This window comes from Mesoplodon bidens (assembly GCF_964165515.1).
Source record: "Mesoplodon bidens genome assembly, chromosome: 8".
In the NCBI taxonomy this organism is placed as follows: domain Eukaryota; kingdom Metazoa; phylum Chordata; class Mammalia; order Artiodactyla; family Ziphiidae; genus Mesoplodon; species Mesoplodon bidens.
Window position 1 is genome coordinate 113,286,476 of NC_138165.1, and position 11,589 is coordinate 113,298,064.

Genomic DNA, 11,589 nt, shown 5'->3' on the forward strand with positions numbered 1-11,589 from the left:
ATGCAGGGGCTCTGCTGAGCTGAGGGGCAAGTCCCCATGGGAGAGGTCGTGTGCAGGCGCTTGTCGACCACGGAGGCTCCGTGGAAGCCCGGACGCCTCCCTGGTTACTGAGGCCCAGGCGTCAGATCCCTAAACACAAGACGGGAAGTCCTGGCAAGCTCCAACCCGGCCCCTTGAGAGCTGTCAGAAGCAAGAGCTACTCAGAGAGCATCCAGTCCAGTGCCTCCCTGGCCTGGTCACCTACAACACAGGGCCCCTTCGATGTCCCGGGACGCCAGCGGCTCTGCTGGGCTGCCGCCCTGGGCTGGGCCTGGCTCCTCCTGCAGGGAGTCTTGGTTGCACTTATTCGACCCACGTGCTGACTCAGAAGCTGTGGAGGCTCCCCGGTGAGCACCCCTTGGTTACGTGTGTGGAGACCAATCATCGGGGCCCTCAGGTGTAGACAGGCAGAGGAAATACTTATTACAAAAGGATCAAGAATGGACATGTCCTCAGTGTGTGCATATGTGTGTTTATACACGTGGAGCATATATTTTCTAAAGTGAGTCTTTCCAGGCGCTAAGCCAGAGTCAGCAAACTGTGGCCCTGGGCCAAATCTGGCCCACGGCTTCTTTTGTAAATAAAGTTTTATTAGCACACAGCCACACCCTTGTAACCACCTTCTCACCCCCACAGCAGGGCTGAGTAGTTTTAACACAGCCTGTAGGTCTGCCAAGTCTGAAATGTTGGCGCTCTGGTCCCATAAGAAAAACGCTGGGACCCCCTGAGCCCAGCCAGGTGTACCAGGCTGGGCATCCTTCGGGGACAGAGCGGGAGGGGCGGCTGGCGAGCAGAGGGCAGCTTGCCAAGACCTGTTTTTCACTGACTGGACTTTGCTGGCTCCTCCTCTCCCACCGAGGGTTCAACACCCCTGCTGCCAAGCCTTCACGTGCAGGACGAACATTGATAACGGCCTGGTAACAACGACACAGCAAAAGGCAGCAGGTGCAACAGAAGCCCATCGACCAGGCTCGCCTCCTGGACACCCCCGCGTCCTCCGGTGCCTGTCGTCCAGTGCAGGGCCTGCTGGGAAATGTTCCGGGCACTGACCGCGGCCAGTGCGGCCCTGGGGCACAAAGCGGCAGGTTGGGTGAGGACCATGGCCTCCCACCCACTGCTGGTGGCCCCCCCAGAAGCCCTGAGTAAGCCCCTATCCCTCCCCAGCCGGCTTCTTCTGGGGCCCGGCCCCTCTAACCTGACCCCCCGCGTCATGGCGGCTGGGGGGCGGCAGACAATAGGACACATGCACGAGGAGATGTTCCAGGTAGGCCACTGAGACACAGCGGTCAGTGCCCTGAGTGGCCTCCTCCCTGGGGTGGGAGTAGGGGAGGCGGTGACCTGCATGTCCACTGCCCCCAGATCATGGACGAGATAAAGCAAGGCATCCAGTACGTGTTCCAGACCCGGAACCCCCTCACGCTGGCCATCAGTGGCTCGGGGCACTGCGCACTGGAGGCCGCCCTGTTCAACCTCCTGGAGCCGGGGGACTCCTTCCTGGTCGGGGTCAACGGCGTCTGGGGGCAGCGGGCCCAGGACATCGGGGGGCGCATCGGTAAGAGACGGTGTGGGCGTGGGGTCCGGCCCTTCACTCCTTCCTTCTCCAAAGGCCTCCCTCCTCCGGCACGAAGCCTGGAAGCCCCCCTCTCCAGGTCCCAACCTCGGGCCCTGAGCACTTATCCCCCTTGGAGGCCCTTCACCTGCCTGCCAGCCCGCTGTCTCCTCGAAGTGGGCGTCGGGATGCTCAAGGAGCCCCTATCCCCCTGATCTCCTGGAGTTTGGGGAACAGCTATTTCCGGAGCCCGTGGTGGGGACGGCACTGCAGGGACTCCTCTGGTCTCAGCACGAACCCAGAGCATCCCCGCAGCTGTCTGAGGTCCCCAGGGGCCACCTCCACTCTGTCACAGGACAAGGTTTCAGAAGCTGACATCCCCCCCTCAAAATCTCAGAAACAGCTCTGTTTCTAGAGCTTCCAAATACGGAGGTATGGACAGGGTTTCCACTTCCAGAGTAAAATTTACTAACGGGAGAGACAGAAGTCGAAAGCCCGAGGGTGCATTGGGTTTAATGATTGACCGCGGGTTTGGAAACATCACGGAGCCCCTGCCTGGTCAGCTCCACACATGGCCACACTCGGTCCAGGTTAATGGACAACCCCGACAGCCCGAGGGCATCCTGACCCCTCACCGGGGCCCCTCCAGTGCACATGCTGGTTTTCAAGGGGAGCCCGGGTCGGCAGGGTCCAGGACCCTGAGCGGACCTCGGCCACCCTCCTGGCCTGGGCAAGCCCCTCCCCTGCCTCCACCACACACCTCAGGCCCCTGAGGCTCGGAGGATCCTAGGGCCTCCCTGCCTCCTGCACATGACACTGGGCGCCTGCTGTGCACGGGGGCGCAGGGCCTCCAGAGACAGAGCAGGACAAGCGCCGGCCTCCCTGCAACCCCGAGGCCCCAGAGGGGGCAAAGCCTGCTGCTGCTCCCCGCACCCACTCAGTCCTTCACCCAGACATCCGTCAAATGCACAGCCCCTCTGAAGCCACCCTCTGCTGGGAAGCACCCGTCTGCTCAGCCCTGCACAGATGCTTCTCGACTTCCTGTGTGGAGAGGGCTGCAAAGGACCGGGATGCCCCGGCCTGGCTGGGCTCAGGGAAGGTGGGCTGGGGAGGGGACAGTGGAGCTGAGGGACTCGCTCTCATTCACGGCACCCCGGAACCTGGATTCACTGAGCACACTCCACCTTCCCCCTCCAGCAGCGGCTGGGGGCAGGCGTGGGCGGCCCTCACAGGGCCCACCTGCTCAGCGCGGCCTCTGTCCCCAGCACTGACTCCCCCCAGTGTGCGGGGGCTGCTCACCTCTCACTCTGCCCCCAGGAGCCCGCGTACACCCCATGATCAAGGATCCTGGAGGCCACTTCACGCTGCAGGAGGTGGAGGAGGTACGGGGGGTGCGCCGGCCCGGGGAGGGGGCCGGTCAGCTGGTGGGGCAGGAGTGGTTGAGGGGTGTCCAGCTCCTGCTGCCCAGATCTGCACTGTCCCTGGGGAGGGAATGTGGGCGGGGGCCCACCGGGCGGAGGCCCCTTCCCCGCACTGGCTCTGCCCACGGCTGTAACCTCTGTGCTCTCAGGCCCTGGCCCAGCACAAGCCCGTGCTGCTGTTCCTGACCCAGGGGGAGTCATCCAGTGGCGTGCTGCAGCCCCTCGATGGCTATGGGGAGCTCTGCCACAGGTGAGCCTGTCCCCTCCGGTGGGCCTGTTCCAGGGTGGCAGTGCTGCGGGCAGAGCCAAGCACAGCTCAGACCCAGTCTGAGGACGGGGTGGGAGTGTGGTGGGCTGCCGGCCGGTCCTCCCAGCCTCTGCCGTGTGATGGGGGTGCAGGTCCTCGGGGGTCCTCCTGGCCCTGGGCCGAGGCTGGATGGACCCTCCCATCTGAGAGCAGGGTCAGGTGTCCCCCCAGCACCACTGCCTTCCTGGCCCCATGACTAGGGAGGGCTCAAGCTGACCCTGCAGCCTTGGTGCCAGGGCCTGCCCCCCTTGCCCCGAGGTCCCAGAGCCCCAAAGCAGCGCCGTCCTCCACTGCCTTCCGCCAGGTTGCCCCGCCCCTGCACGGGCTGCCCAGGGCCTTGGGTGGGGTCAGGTGGGATTCCCTCCCAGGACCAGCAGTCGTGCTCTGGACAGCTGACCACAGGATGGAAGGAGAGAAGCTCCAACGACAGGCAGGGTCACCCCGGCAGGGCTGCCATCCTCCACGGGGGCCTCGGGCCCACTGGGCACAGCCCAGCCAGGACTGCCTGCCACCTGGAGTCTTGTCCAGTGAATCGAGCTCACAGCTGTCACCTGGGCTATGACTCCCATAGGTCCGCGTGGGATACTCTCTGTGCCTTTTTTAAAGAAAATGTGAAGGTGGAGGAAAGTCACAGTTTTCAGCTCAGGCTGTTTCTGGACTCTGTCCTCCCCATGCTCTGTACTTCTGCCCTGTGGGCTGTCAGCAGAAGAGATGCAGCCTTGTGCTAGGCTGGCCCCTAGACCCCACATGGCCCTTGAGCCTGAGCAGTCAGAGCACCCAGCCAGCCCCCAGGACACAGACTGCCTGGCTGGCCTCACAAGTACCTGCGTCCGGCCACCTGGGGCCCCCAGGGTGATGCCCGCCGTGCTGGGGGCTCACCCTGGTGCAGACACAGAGCTGGTCCCGGGGGGCTGAGAGCCCCGGACGAGGCACCCTGTGGGAGGTGGGAGACTCCCCCTGCTTCCCCGGTGGCCCTTCTAAAGGCTCTTAAGGCCCCTCCAGAAACCCCACCCCAGGACAGAGTCTGAAGCCCCTCCTGCTCTCTGCCGCCCCTCCCCCCAGGTACCAGTGCCTGCTGCTGGTGGACTCGGTGGCATCCCTGGGCGGGGTCCCCATCTACATGGACCAGCAGGGTAAGGGAGTGCCCCCTGCCCAGCCACCGGTGGCCCGAAGCATCAGAAGCCCTGGCTGGGAGGTGTCCTGGGCCAGGGCCTGCGTGTGCGTCAGCCGCACACCGGATTAGGCGCTGGTCTCCACAAGGCGTGGGAGAAGCTCCAGCTCCTCACGGGGCAGGACACGCTCCATAAACTGACCACACCCCGTGTTTCTGCTGGGCCATTGGGCCGGGACCGGGGGGCAGGCGGGAGGAAGGGACCCTCCAGGGGAGGCATTTGGAGAGGCACTCAGAGCCTTGGAGGAGGGGTGGGGGCAGTGCCAGGGCCCCTGCTGATCAGGGCGGAGACCCCCCCTAACGCGTGTCACACGCCGGGAGCACTGCTGACATTGTCACCTGCAGGCCAGCCCGGGGAAGCCTTCCAGGCCCAGCATCTCCTCAGGGAGGAAAGCTTGGATCCACTCCGGGTGGTGCTGCGTCCACGCTGCCCGCCCCACTTGGCCTGGCCCGCTTCTCGCTCTGCAGATCACTCTGCTCCGTGGGATCCAGTGCTGAAGGGGGAGCCTTCTGGGCTGACCCCAAACCGCTGCTCTGAAAGTGGGCCCTGGGGATGGGAGCAGGGGGGCAGTGCTGTCCCCGGGATGCCCACCCTGGGCCTCCAGGCTGGCCGCCCCCGCCGTGGAGGGAGAAGCCGGGCAAGGAGGCTCCAGCCTGAGGCCCAGGCCGCGGAGCAGCAGGGCCAGGCTCAGGACCTCTGGCCTTCACTGCCCCATCCCGGCCTCCACGGGACCTTGTGGGTCAGCAGACATCAACCTAATGCCAACAAGGGTCCCTCGTGTTGCTGCTCTTGAGTATTCATCGCTTGTGTGAAAACACCCACTTCACCCCTTTCCTCTCGGGAGAACTTTGGGTCCGCCCAGTTTTAGGCTTTAGGAATGAACTGTAAAGAACATTCCGGGTGCACCCGTCCGTGCACCTGGGCACGCAGTTCCCTCGGGTCCCCAGCCTCAGGGAGTCAGAGACGGGTGCAGGGCTTGGATTTGAACCCTGGTCCTTTGTCCTCCCAGCTTTGGGCTTGACCACCGCCCGCTGCTGCTGTCCCATAATTTGAAACTCCCCTCAGGCTGCGTGGGAGCCCAGGGGACGGGCACTGCAAGATGTGAAGGAAAAACCCGTTTGCTGCTCCACCCTCCGCCGCCCCCCACTCTCTCCCAGTGCTTGACCCCAGATGTGTGGGTTTTCCACACCAAGCAGATGCTAACGGGGTGCCCTCCAGTTAGCTCAGCCCACCTGCAATAGCGTCAGACACCACAGGGTAAGGGTCTAGTCCTCCAACACTGTCCCTCCCATTTCCGACACCAGTTGCATGGTGGGTCCCAGGTTCCCGCAACTTCTGCTGGACTCTCAGGACCTCGGCTGGGCAGCCCCCCATGACCCCTTCCCCACGTGGGGCTCGGCCCCTGAGCACGCGCCCCTCCCCTCCACAGGCATCGATGTCTTATACTCGGGCTCCCAGAAAGTCCTGAACGCCCCTGCAGGCACCTCGCTCATCTCCTTCAGTGACAAGGCCAAGTGAGTGAGCCCCGCCCCCAGCCAGGGCTGGACGGGCAGCAAGGCCAGATGGCCCCGAGGAGGGAGGGACAGAGCAGGGGAGGGGACGGCTCCTCAGGCCATACTCTCCCCCTAGCCTGGACAGGTGCCCGCCCTGGACAGGTGAACCCATTCTCTGGGCTCCCTGAGGGCCATGCGTGTGGCCGAGTGGCCTGGCCAGGCTGGCCTCCAGAAGGTGCTCCTCGTGGCCCCGGGGCTTGTGTATGGGCTGCAGGGCCCAGCGTTACAGCAGGTCCCTGGCCTCAAGCCAAGGATGGGGGGCAGTGCCAGCCCGCTGCTGCCCCCACCCTGGCTCAGCATCCAGGAGCCGATGCAAGAGCTGCTCCCCGGGCTAGGCACAGACCCCCTTCACCCGCTGCAGCCTCAACAGCCCCCATGTCCCCGGTGTCCAGACCCTGAACCAGGCCTGGGTGGGCTGGGGGAGGGGATTGAAGACCGGCCCCAGCAGGCCGTTACCGTGAGCTGCACCCAGGTGACGGAACAGAGAGGATGTGAGGTGAGATCTGGAGTTCTCTGTGGGTGTGTGCAGTCTGAGAGGCCTGGAGGCAGGTCAATGAGGCATCTGGGTCTGAGTCCGGAGGTCAGACTGCGGCCCCGGTCTGTTCACGTCCACCTGGAGCTGTTGGAGAACACCTGTATTTAACGTTTCAAGATCAGCCAGCATCGCCTGGGACCTGAGGGCAGAGGAGCCCACGAGGGTGCAGGGGTTGGGGAGAGCAGGGGGAAGGAAAGGAGAGAACAGGACGGGCCGGGTGGGGAGGAGAGGCCTGCCAGGGTAGCCTGGCGTTACCTGGCCCGGGGACGCGGCTCTTCCCAGGCTGCCCCAGAGGCCCCTCTGGCAGACCCCAGCTTCACAGTTTCTTCCCCAAGGCTGCACTTGCTTCTAGGAGAGGTGAGGCCTCATCTTTAGACCCCCAGCCTCAGTCTCCCCTCTGTCATTTTCTTACGGGTGTACAATTTTTATTTTAATTACGTTTAAATTTCACCATTAAACACTGAGCATAAGTATATGCTGACCCTATGTTCAGATTTTTGAAACAAAGATAAATGGACAGATAAGGGAAGTGTGCAATAAATGTTGTACCATATATCAAACAATTAGAGAAAATCTCAGGGGTGATATAACTATGTGCCTTTATCCATTAGGTATACATTTAGCACAGGGACCAGCCAGGTAACTGGAGGACTGAACAGAGAGGCCCTTGACTTCAGACTTGAGACAAACTGAGGGTTCTGCCTGTGTATAAAAACCATTGAATTCGGGCGGAGCAGTGGCAAACAAGGATAGGTATTAAGGAAAGGGCTCCTGCCAGCTGGGATCGTGGGGCCAGTCTGCAGTGAATGGGGCTGCCTGGAGCCTGGAAATGTTGCAGCTCAAGTCCAGGCCTGTAGGTTAGAACAGCAGTCTGGAGACTCCACACTTAGTGCATTCTTCAAATTTTCCAGGTTTTCCAACAAGTTCCCAGGACGCTTTCCTCATATAGGGTCCCCCCTGTCATTCTTATGTGTTTGAACTCACCACGCAGCAGACCCTCTGGTCCCCCTTTCTCTGACCTGAGCAATGAATTGGGGTGATTCCATGGGAATCAGCCCGGCCCGAGTGACAGGCACACACCCTCGAGGCAGAGGCACAGCTGGGCCCCAGGGGCCTGAATACAGACACAGGGGTCCTGGGGGCCCCACCCATCTGGCTCACTTCTGAGCAACGGGAGGCAGGGGGCATTCAGGCTGATTCTCCTCCCCAGAAATAAGATCTACACTCGGAAGACCAAGCCCTTCTCCTTCTACCTGGACATCAAGTGGCTGGCCAACTTCTGGGGCTGTGACGACAAGCCCAGGATGTGAGAGAGGGGGCGGGGCTGGGCGGGGAGGGAAGTGCTAAGGGATGGGGAGCCTCCACCCTCATGCCCTCACACCCCAGCTGGAGCCCCAGGATTCACCAGTGCCAGGCCTTCAATGCCCCCAACGGGGTCCCCCCCATTCCTCCCAGGCCCCCCAGGCATGGTCCCCACCCCCCTTTCCATGGGGCCCTCCCCTCCCAGAAGTCCCAGCACATCTGCAGGCACTTTGGACCTGGCCTGACACATCTTCCCAACCCTGGGCCTTGCTTTACCCATCTCTCAGAGGGACGGTGGGGGGCCAGGGGGCTCTCTGTGAGGTGGCTTTGACCTTAACCCGAGGCCCCTTACGTGACACACGTAGACAGGGACAGCAGGAACTGTGCCCTATGCAGCGGGCACAGCGGGGCACCGGGGCCACAGGTGGGAGCCAGCGCCTGGTCTCCAGCCCAGTCAGCCTCTCCCCGCAGCCTGGCCAGTGCCCTGCTCTGAGCCAGGCTCTCCCCAGATCTGACTGCAGGTCTGTAGCCCCCAAGCTGGACCGTGCTCCCCTGGGTGGGGGCCGACCCGTCGTCAGAGAGCCTGGGCCAGCTGGGGCTGGGAGAGACACAGTCACTGCCCTGGCCCCGCCCAGTGACCTGGCCACCCCCTCCTGTCTTCCAGATACCATCACACCACCCCCGTCATCAGCTTGTACAGCCTGAGAGAGAGCCTGGCCCATCTAGCAGAGCAGGTGAGCGGAGGGGCAGCTGAGCGCCTTGGAGCTGGGGCCCGGCAGGTGCTGAGGCTGGCGAGCCGCTGGGCGCCCCCGCCCCGAGATTCCCTCAAGCCGACTGGGGGCAGGGGGTGAGAAGCATGCTAAGACTCGGAGAACTTCTGGTGGTTTTGCTGAGGGGCCTGCAGGAAGGAAGAGGTGCTGGGGGCCTTGCTGGAGAGTAACCCTGAGTGGGGAGGGGGATAGGCTCTGGGCAGGCGTCGGGGGGGCGGCGGGGGAGAGCCGGCTGCCAGCTGAGGGTAGAGGCCCCAGAGGACAGAGTCCTGAGGGTAGATGCAGCGAAAGGGCAGGTGTGGACCCCCTTCCAAGCCCTCAGTTCTTAGTGAAGCGCTCAGCACGGGCCTGGCTGAGCAGATGACCCAGGTGGGAGGAAGAGAATGCGGGCGGCCAAGAAGTGGAGCCAGAGGGCAGGGGGCGTGGAGTGAGACCACCGTCAGAAGGCTGTGCCCTCAGCCACTACCCACTCCAGGGTGTGGGCAGGAGCCACGTGGGGACAGCTGGGTGTGACCACGACCAGGGTGGTGCCTTGGCCCAGTGCAAGGTCCACACTCTCGGGACCCAAGAGGCCAAGTGTGGCCCAGGCCAGGAAACACAGCCCCAGGACGGCCCCCAGGGGCCCTGCCAGCTGCCGGTCCAGAGGCCGGGAGAGACCTGGGCCAAGGCCTGCCTCCAGCGAGGCTGCAGTGCTGCGCTGGCCACGTTTGCCCTCTGCGTCCACTCACGTCACCACCGCCCCAGGGCTCGAGGTGTCCCATGGGCTGGGTTGTCGCCAGCACTGGGCTGGCGTGCGCAGCCGAGAGAGGCTGGGAGCTGACGCTTGCGGGGGAGGGGGATTGGGCCACGGCTGGCTGTGAGCTGTGCAGGCAGGAGAGGCTGGACCCCCGTGGAGTAGGGACAGCCGCTGGGAGGGCAGGAGACAGCGTGCAGCCCAGAAGCCTTTCTGCCCCCTGCCAGCCCCCCACCTCTGGCCAGGTCGTCCCCACCCCTCCCAGGGGCCTGGAGGATCCAACAACCGGCTGGGCCGCCACATTCCCCTCCCAGACCCAGACCATTTCCACCTCCCTGAGGTAGCCCAGGCCCGGCCCCTGGGGCAGAGTCAGGACCCTGAACCTGGAGCTCCAGGGGGCTCCCGAGGCGCTCAGGGTCCAGGCCAGGAGAGGAGCCCCACCCCCAGGCAAAGTTGCCCCCCACCGGTTGATGCCAGCCGGTTTCTCCCTCTCTGCCCACCGAGGAGGGTCCCCAGCCCACCCTGCCCACCCCACTGCCCTCTCCCCACCCAGGGCCTGGAGACCAGCTGGCGGCAGCACCGCGAGGCCTCAGAGTACCTGCACAGGCGCCTGCAGGGGCTGGGCCTGCAGCTCTTCGTGAAGGATCCGGTGAGGAGGGCAAGGGGCAGAGGGCATCAGATGGCAGTGGGGGGAGGGTGAGCTCCTGTCCAGCCCCCTTTATGGATATGGCAGTTCTGGTGGGGGCAGGGACGGTCCTGGGGATGGGGGGGCAGTCCCCGTCATTGTCACGGTTTCCTGGCCTCCGGATCTTAGGACATTGAGTTGGATGCCTCCACCTCCCCCAGAGCCTCTCCACCTGGAATAGTTATGGGTGATCCCTGAGCTGGAGGACGCCCATCGGCCTCCAGAATGCCAGCCAGACACCATCCTGGAGGGGCTGGGGGTAGGGGGTCAGCTGAATAAGCCAGCGTATGGCCTGTCAGAGAACAGACACAGGGAGGGGTCCCTGGGGGCTGGAAGCCCTGCCCTGAGCACCAGCCGGTGGGTGTGGCTCCTGGGGCGGTGGTGACCTCACTCTCCTGGGGCCCTTTCTCCGTCCCCCATATGCACCCCTGCCCACCCCTTTGGAGCCTGCGGCCAGGGCTGGCCAGGCCAGGGCAGGTGGAGCTGGCTGTGATGTCATGAGGTGACTGAGCCCGGCCTGTCCTGCAGGCAATCCGACTACCCACCGTCACCACCGTGGCCGCACCTGCGGGCTACGACTGGAGAGACCTTGTCAGCTACGTCATGGACCACTTCAACATCGAGATCACGGGCGGCCTTGGGCCCTCGGTGGGAAAGGTAAGGGGGGTCTGCTGTTCTGAGTGCCCCAGATCCAGGCCGAGCTCAGCGGTCATCTGAGGACCCAGGACAGCAGGGCATCAGGAAGGGAACACCTTTCTCTGAACCCCGGGGACTGTACTGGGAGTGACCTAGGCCAAGTGTACCCTCCTGCCCCCTTCCTCCTGCACAGGGGGACACCAGCTGGCTCTGCCCTGACCTCAGTCACAGCAGACACGGCCCCAGACAGAGGCTGACATCTGTGCCCCGCTCCCGCCCTAGGTGCTGCGGATCGGCCTGCTGGGCTGTAACGCCTCCCAGGAGAACGTGGACCGCGTGATCGGGGCCCTGCAGGAGGCCCTGCAGCGCTGCCCCCGGAACAAGTTGTGACCCGGCTGCCTGTCCCACGCTCACTCAGTCGACTGGGGGTGGGAGCCCAGGGGCAAACAGACTCTGCAAGGGGGACAGGCCCCGGGGACAGGACAGCCGCTGACCCAGCCCAGGTGAAGGGGGGAGGGGCCGGGCCGGGCAGCTGCCCCCGCCCCCAGGGGCCCGTCCCCTCCGAGTGGAGCTTCCTGGATGTGGGCCATCTGGACCCTCAGCGCCTCCCCAGTGAGCGGCCGTCCCCATAGGTCACTGGCCTGTGAATGTTCAATAAAGAAGCAGCTGGTCATCTGTCCTCACTGTGTGGGGCTGGGCTGCAGAGGAATCTGGCAGGAAGGCCCCCCGCTCCCTGACTGCACCTTTGTTGCGGGGAACTCGGGGAGTGGATCCTCGCCTGGGCCTCCCCAGGGCTGGAGGACGGGGTGTGTGACCGTCAGCTGGGCCGGGGGCCCTGACACTGCACACTCTGGGCCCAGATCTTGAACCTGCAAAACACATCCTCA

The 11,589-nt window shown here is 64.1% G+C and overlaps 1 protein-coding gene across 1 annotated transcript; it reads left to right on the forward strand.

The window, feature by feature from the left end:
* Positions 1 to 976: 976 nt before the first annotated feature.
* AGXT (alanine--glyoxylate aminotransferase) lies at positions 977 to 11,381 on the forward strand. Its single transcript, XM_081242251.1, has 11 exons — positions 977 to 1,303; positions 1,399 to 1,591; positions 2,906 to 2,970; positions 3,159 to 3,259; positions 4,379 to 4,449; positions 5,918 to 6,002; positions 7,787 to 7,882; positions 8,543 to 8,612; positions 9,935 to 10,030; positions 10,595 to 10,723; positions 10,985 to 11,381. Exons 1-11 carry the CDS (start codon positions 1,073 to 1,075, stop codon positions 11,090 to 11,092), a joined length of 1,245 nt encoding a protein of 414 aa, XP_081098377.1. The 5' UTR covers positions 977 to 1,072; the 3' UTR covers positions 11,093 to 11,381.
* Positions 11,382 to 11,589: the final 208 nt, after the last annotated feature.

What these genes read in the sequence shown, in the direction of transcription:
- AGXT (XM_081242251.1), top strand. Translation starts at nt 1,073, where the DNA reads ATGTTCCGGGCACTGACCGCGGCCAGTGCGGCCCTGGGGCACAAAGCG. An exon ending in TGCACGAGGAGATGTTCCAG is followed by an intron (nt 1,304 to 1,398) that starts GTAGGCCACTGA and finishes CACTGCCCCCAG; the next exon opens with ATCATGGACGAGATAAAGCA. An exon ending in CGCTGCAGGAGGTGGAGGAG is followed by an intron (nt 2,971 to 3,158) that starts GTACGGGGGGTG and finishes CTGTGCTCTCAG; the next exon opens with GCCCTGGCCCAGCACAAGCC.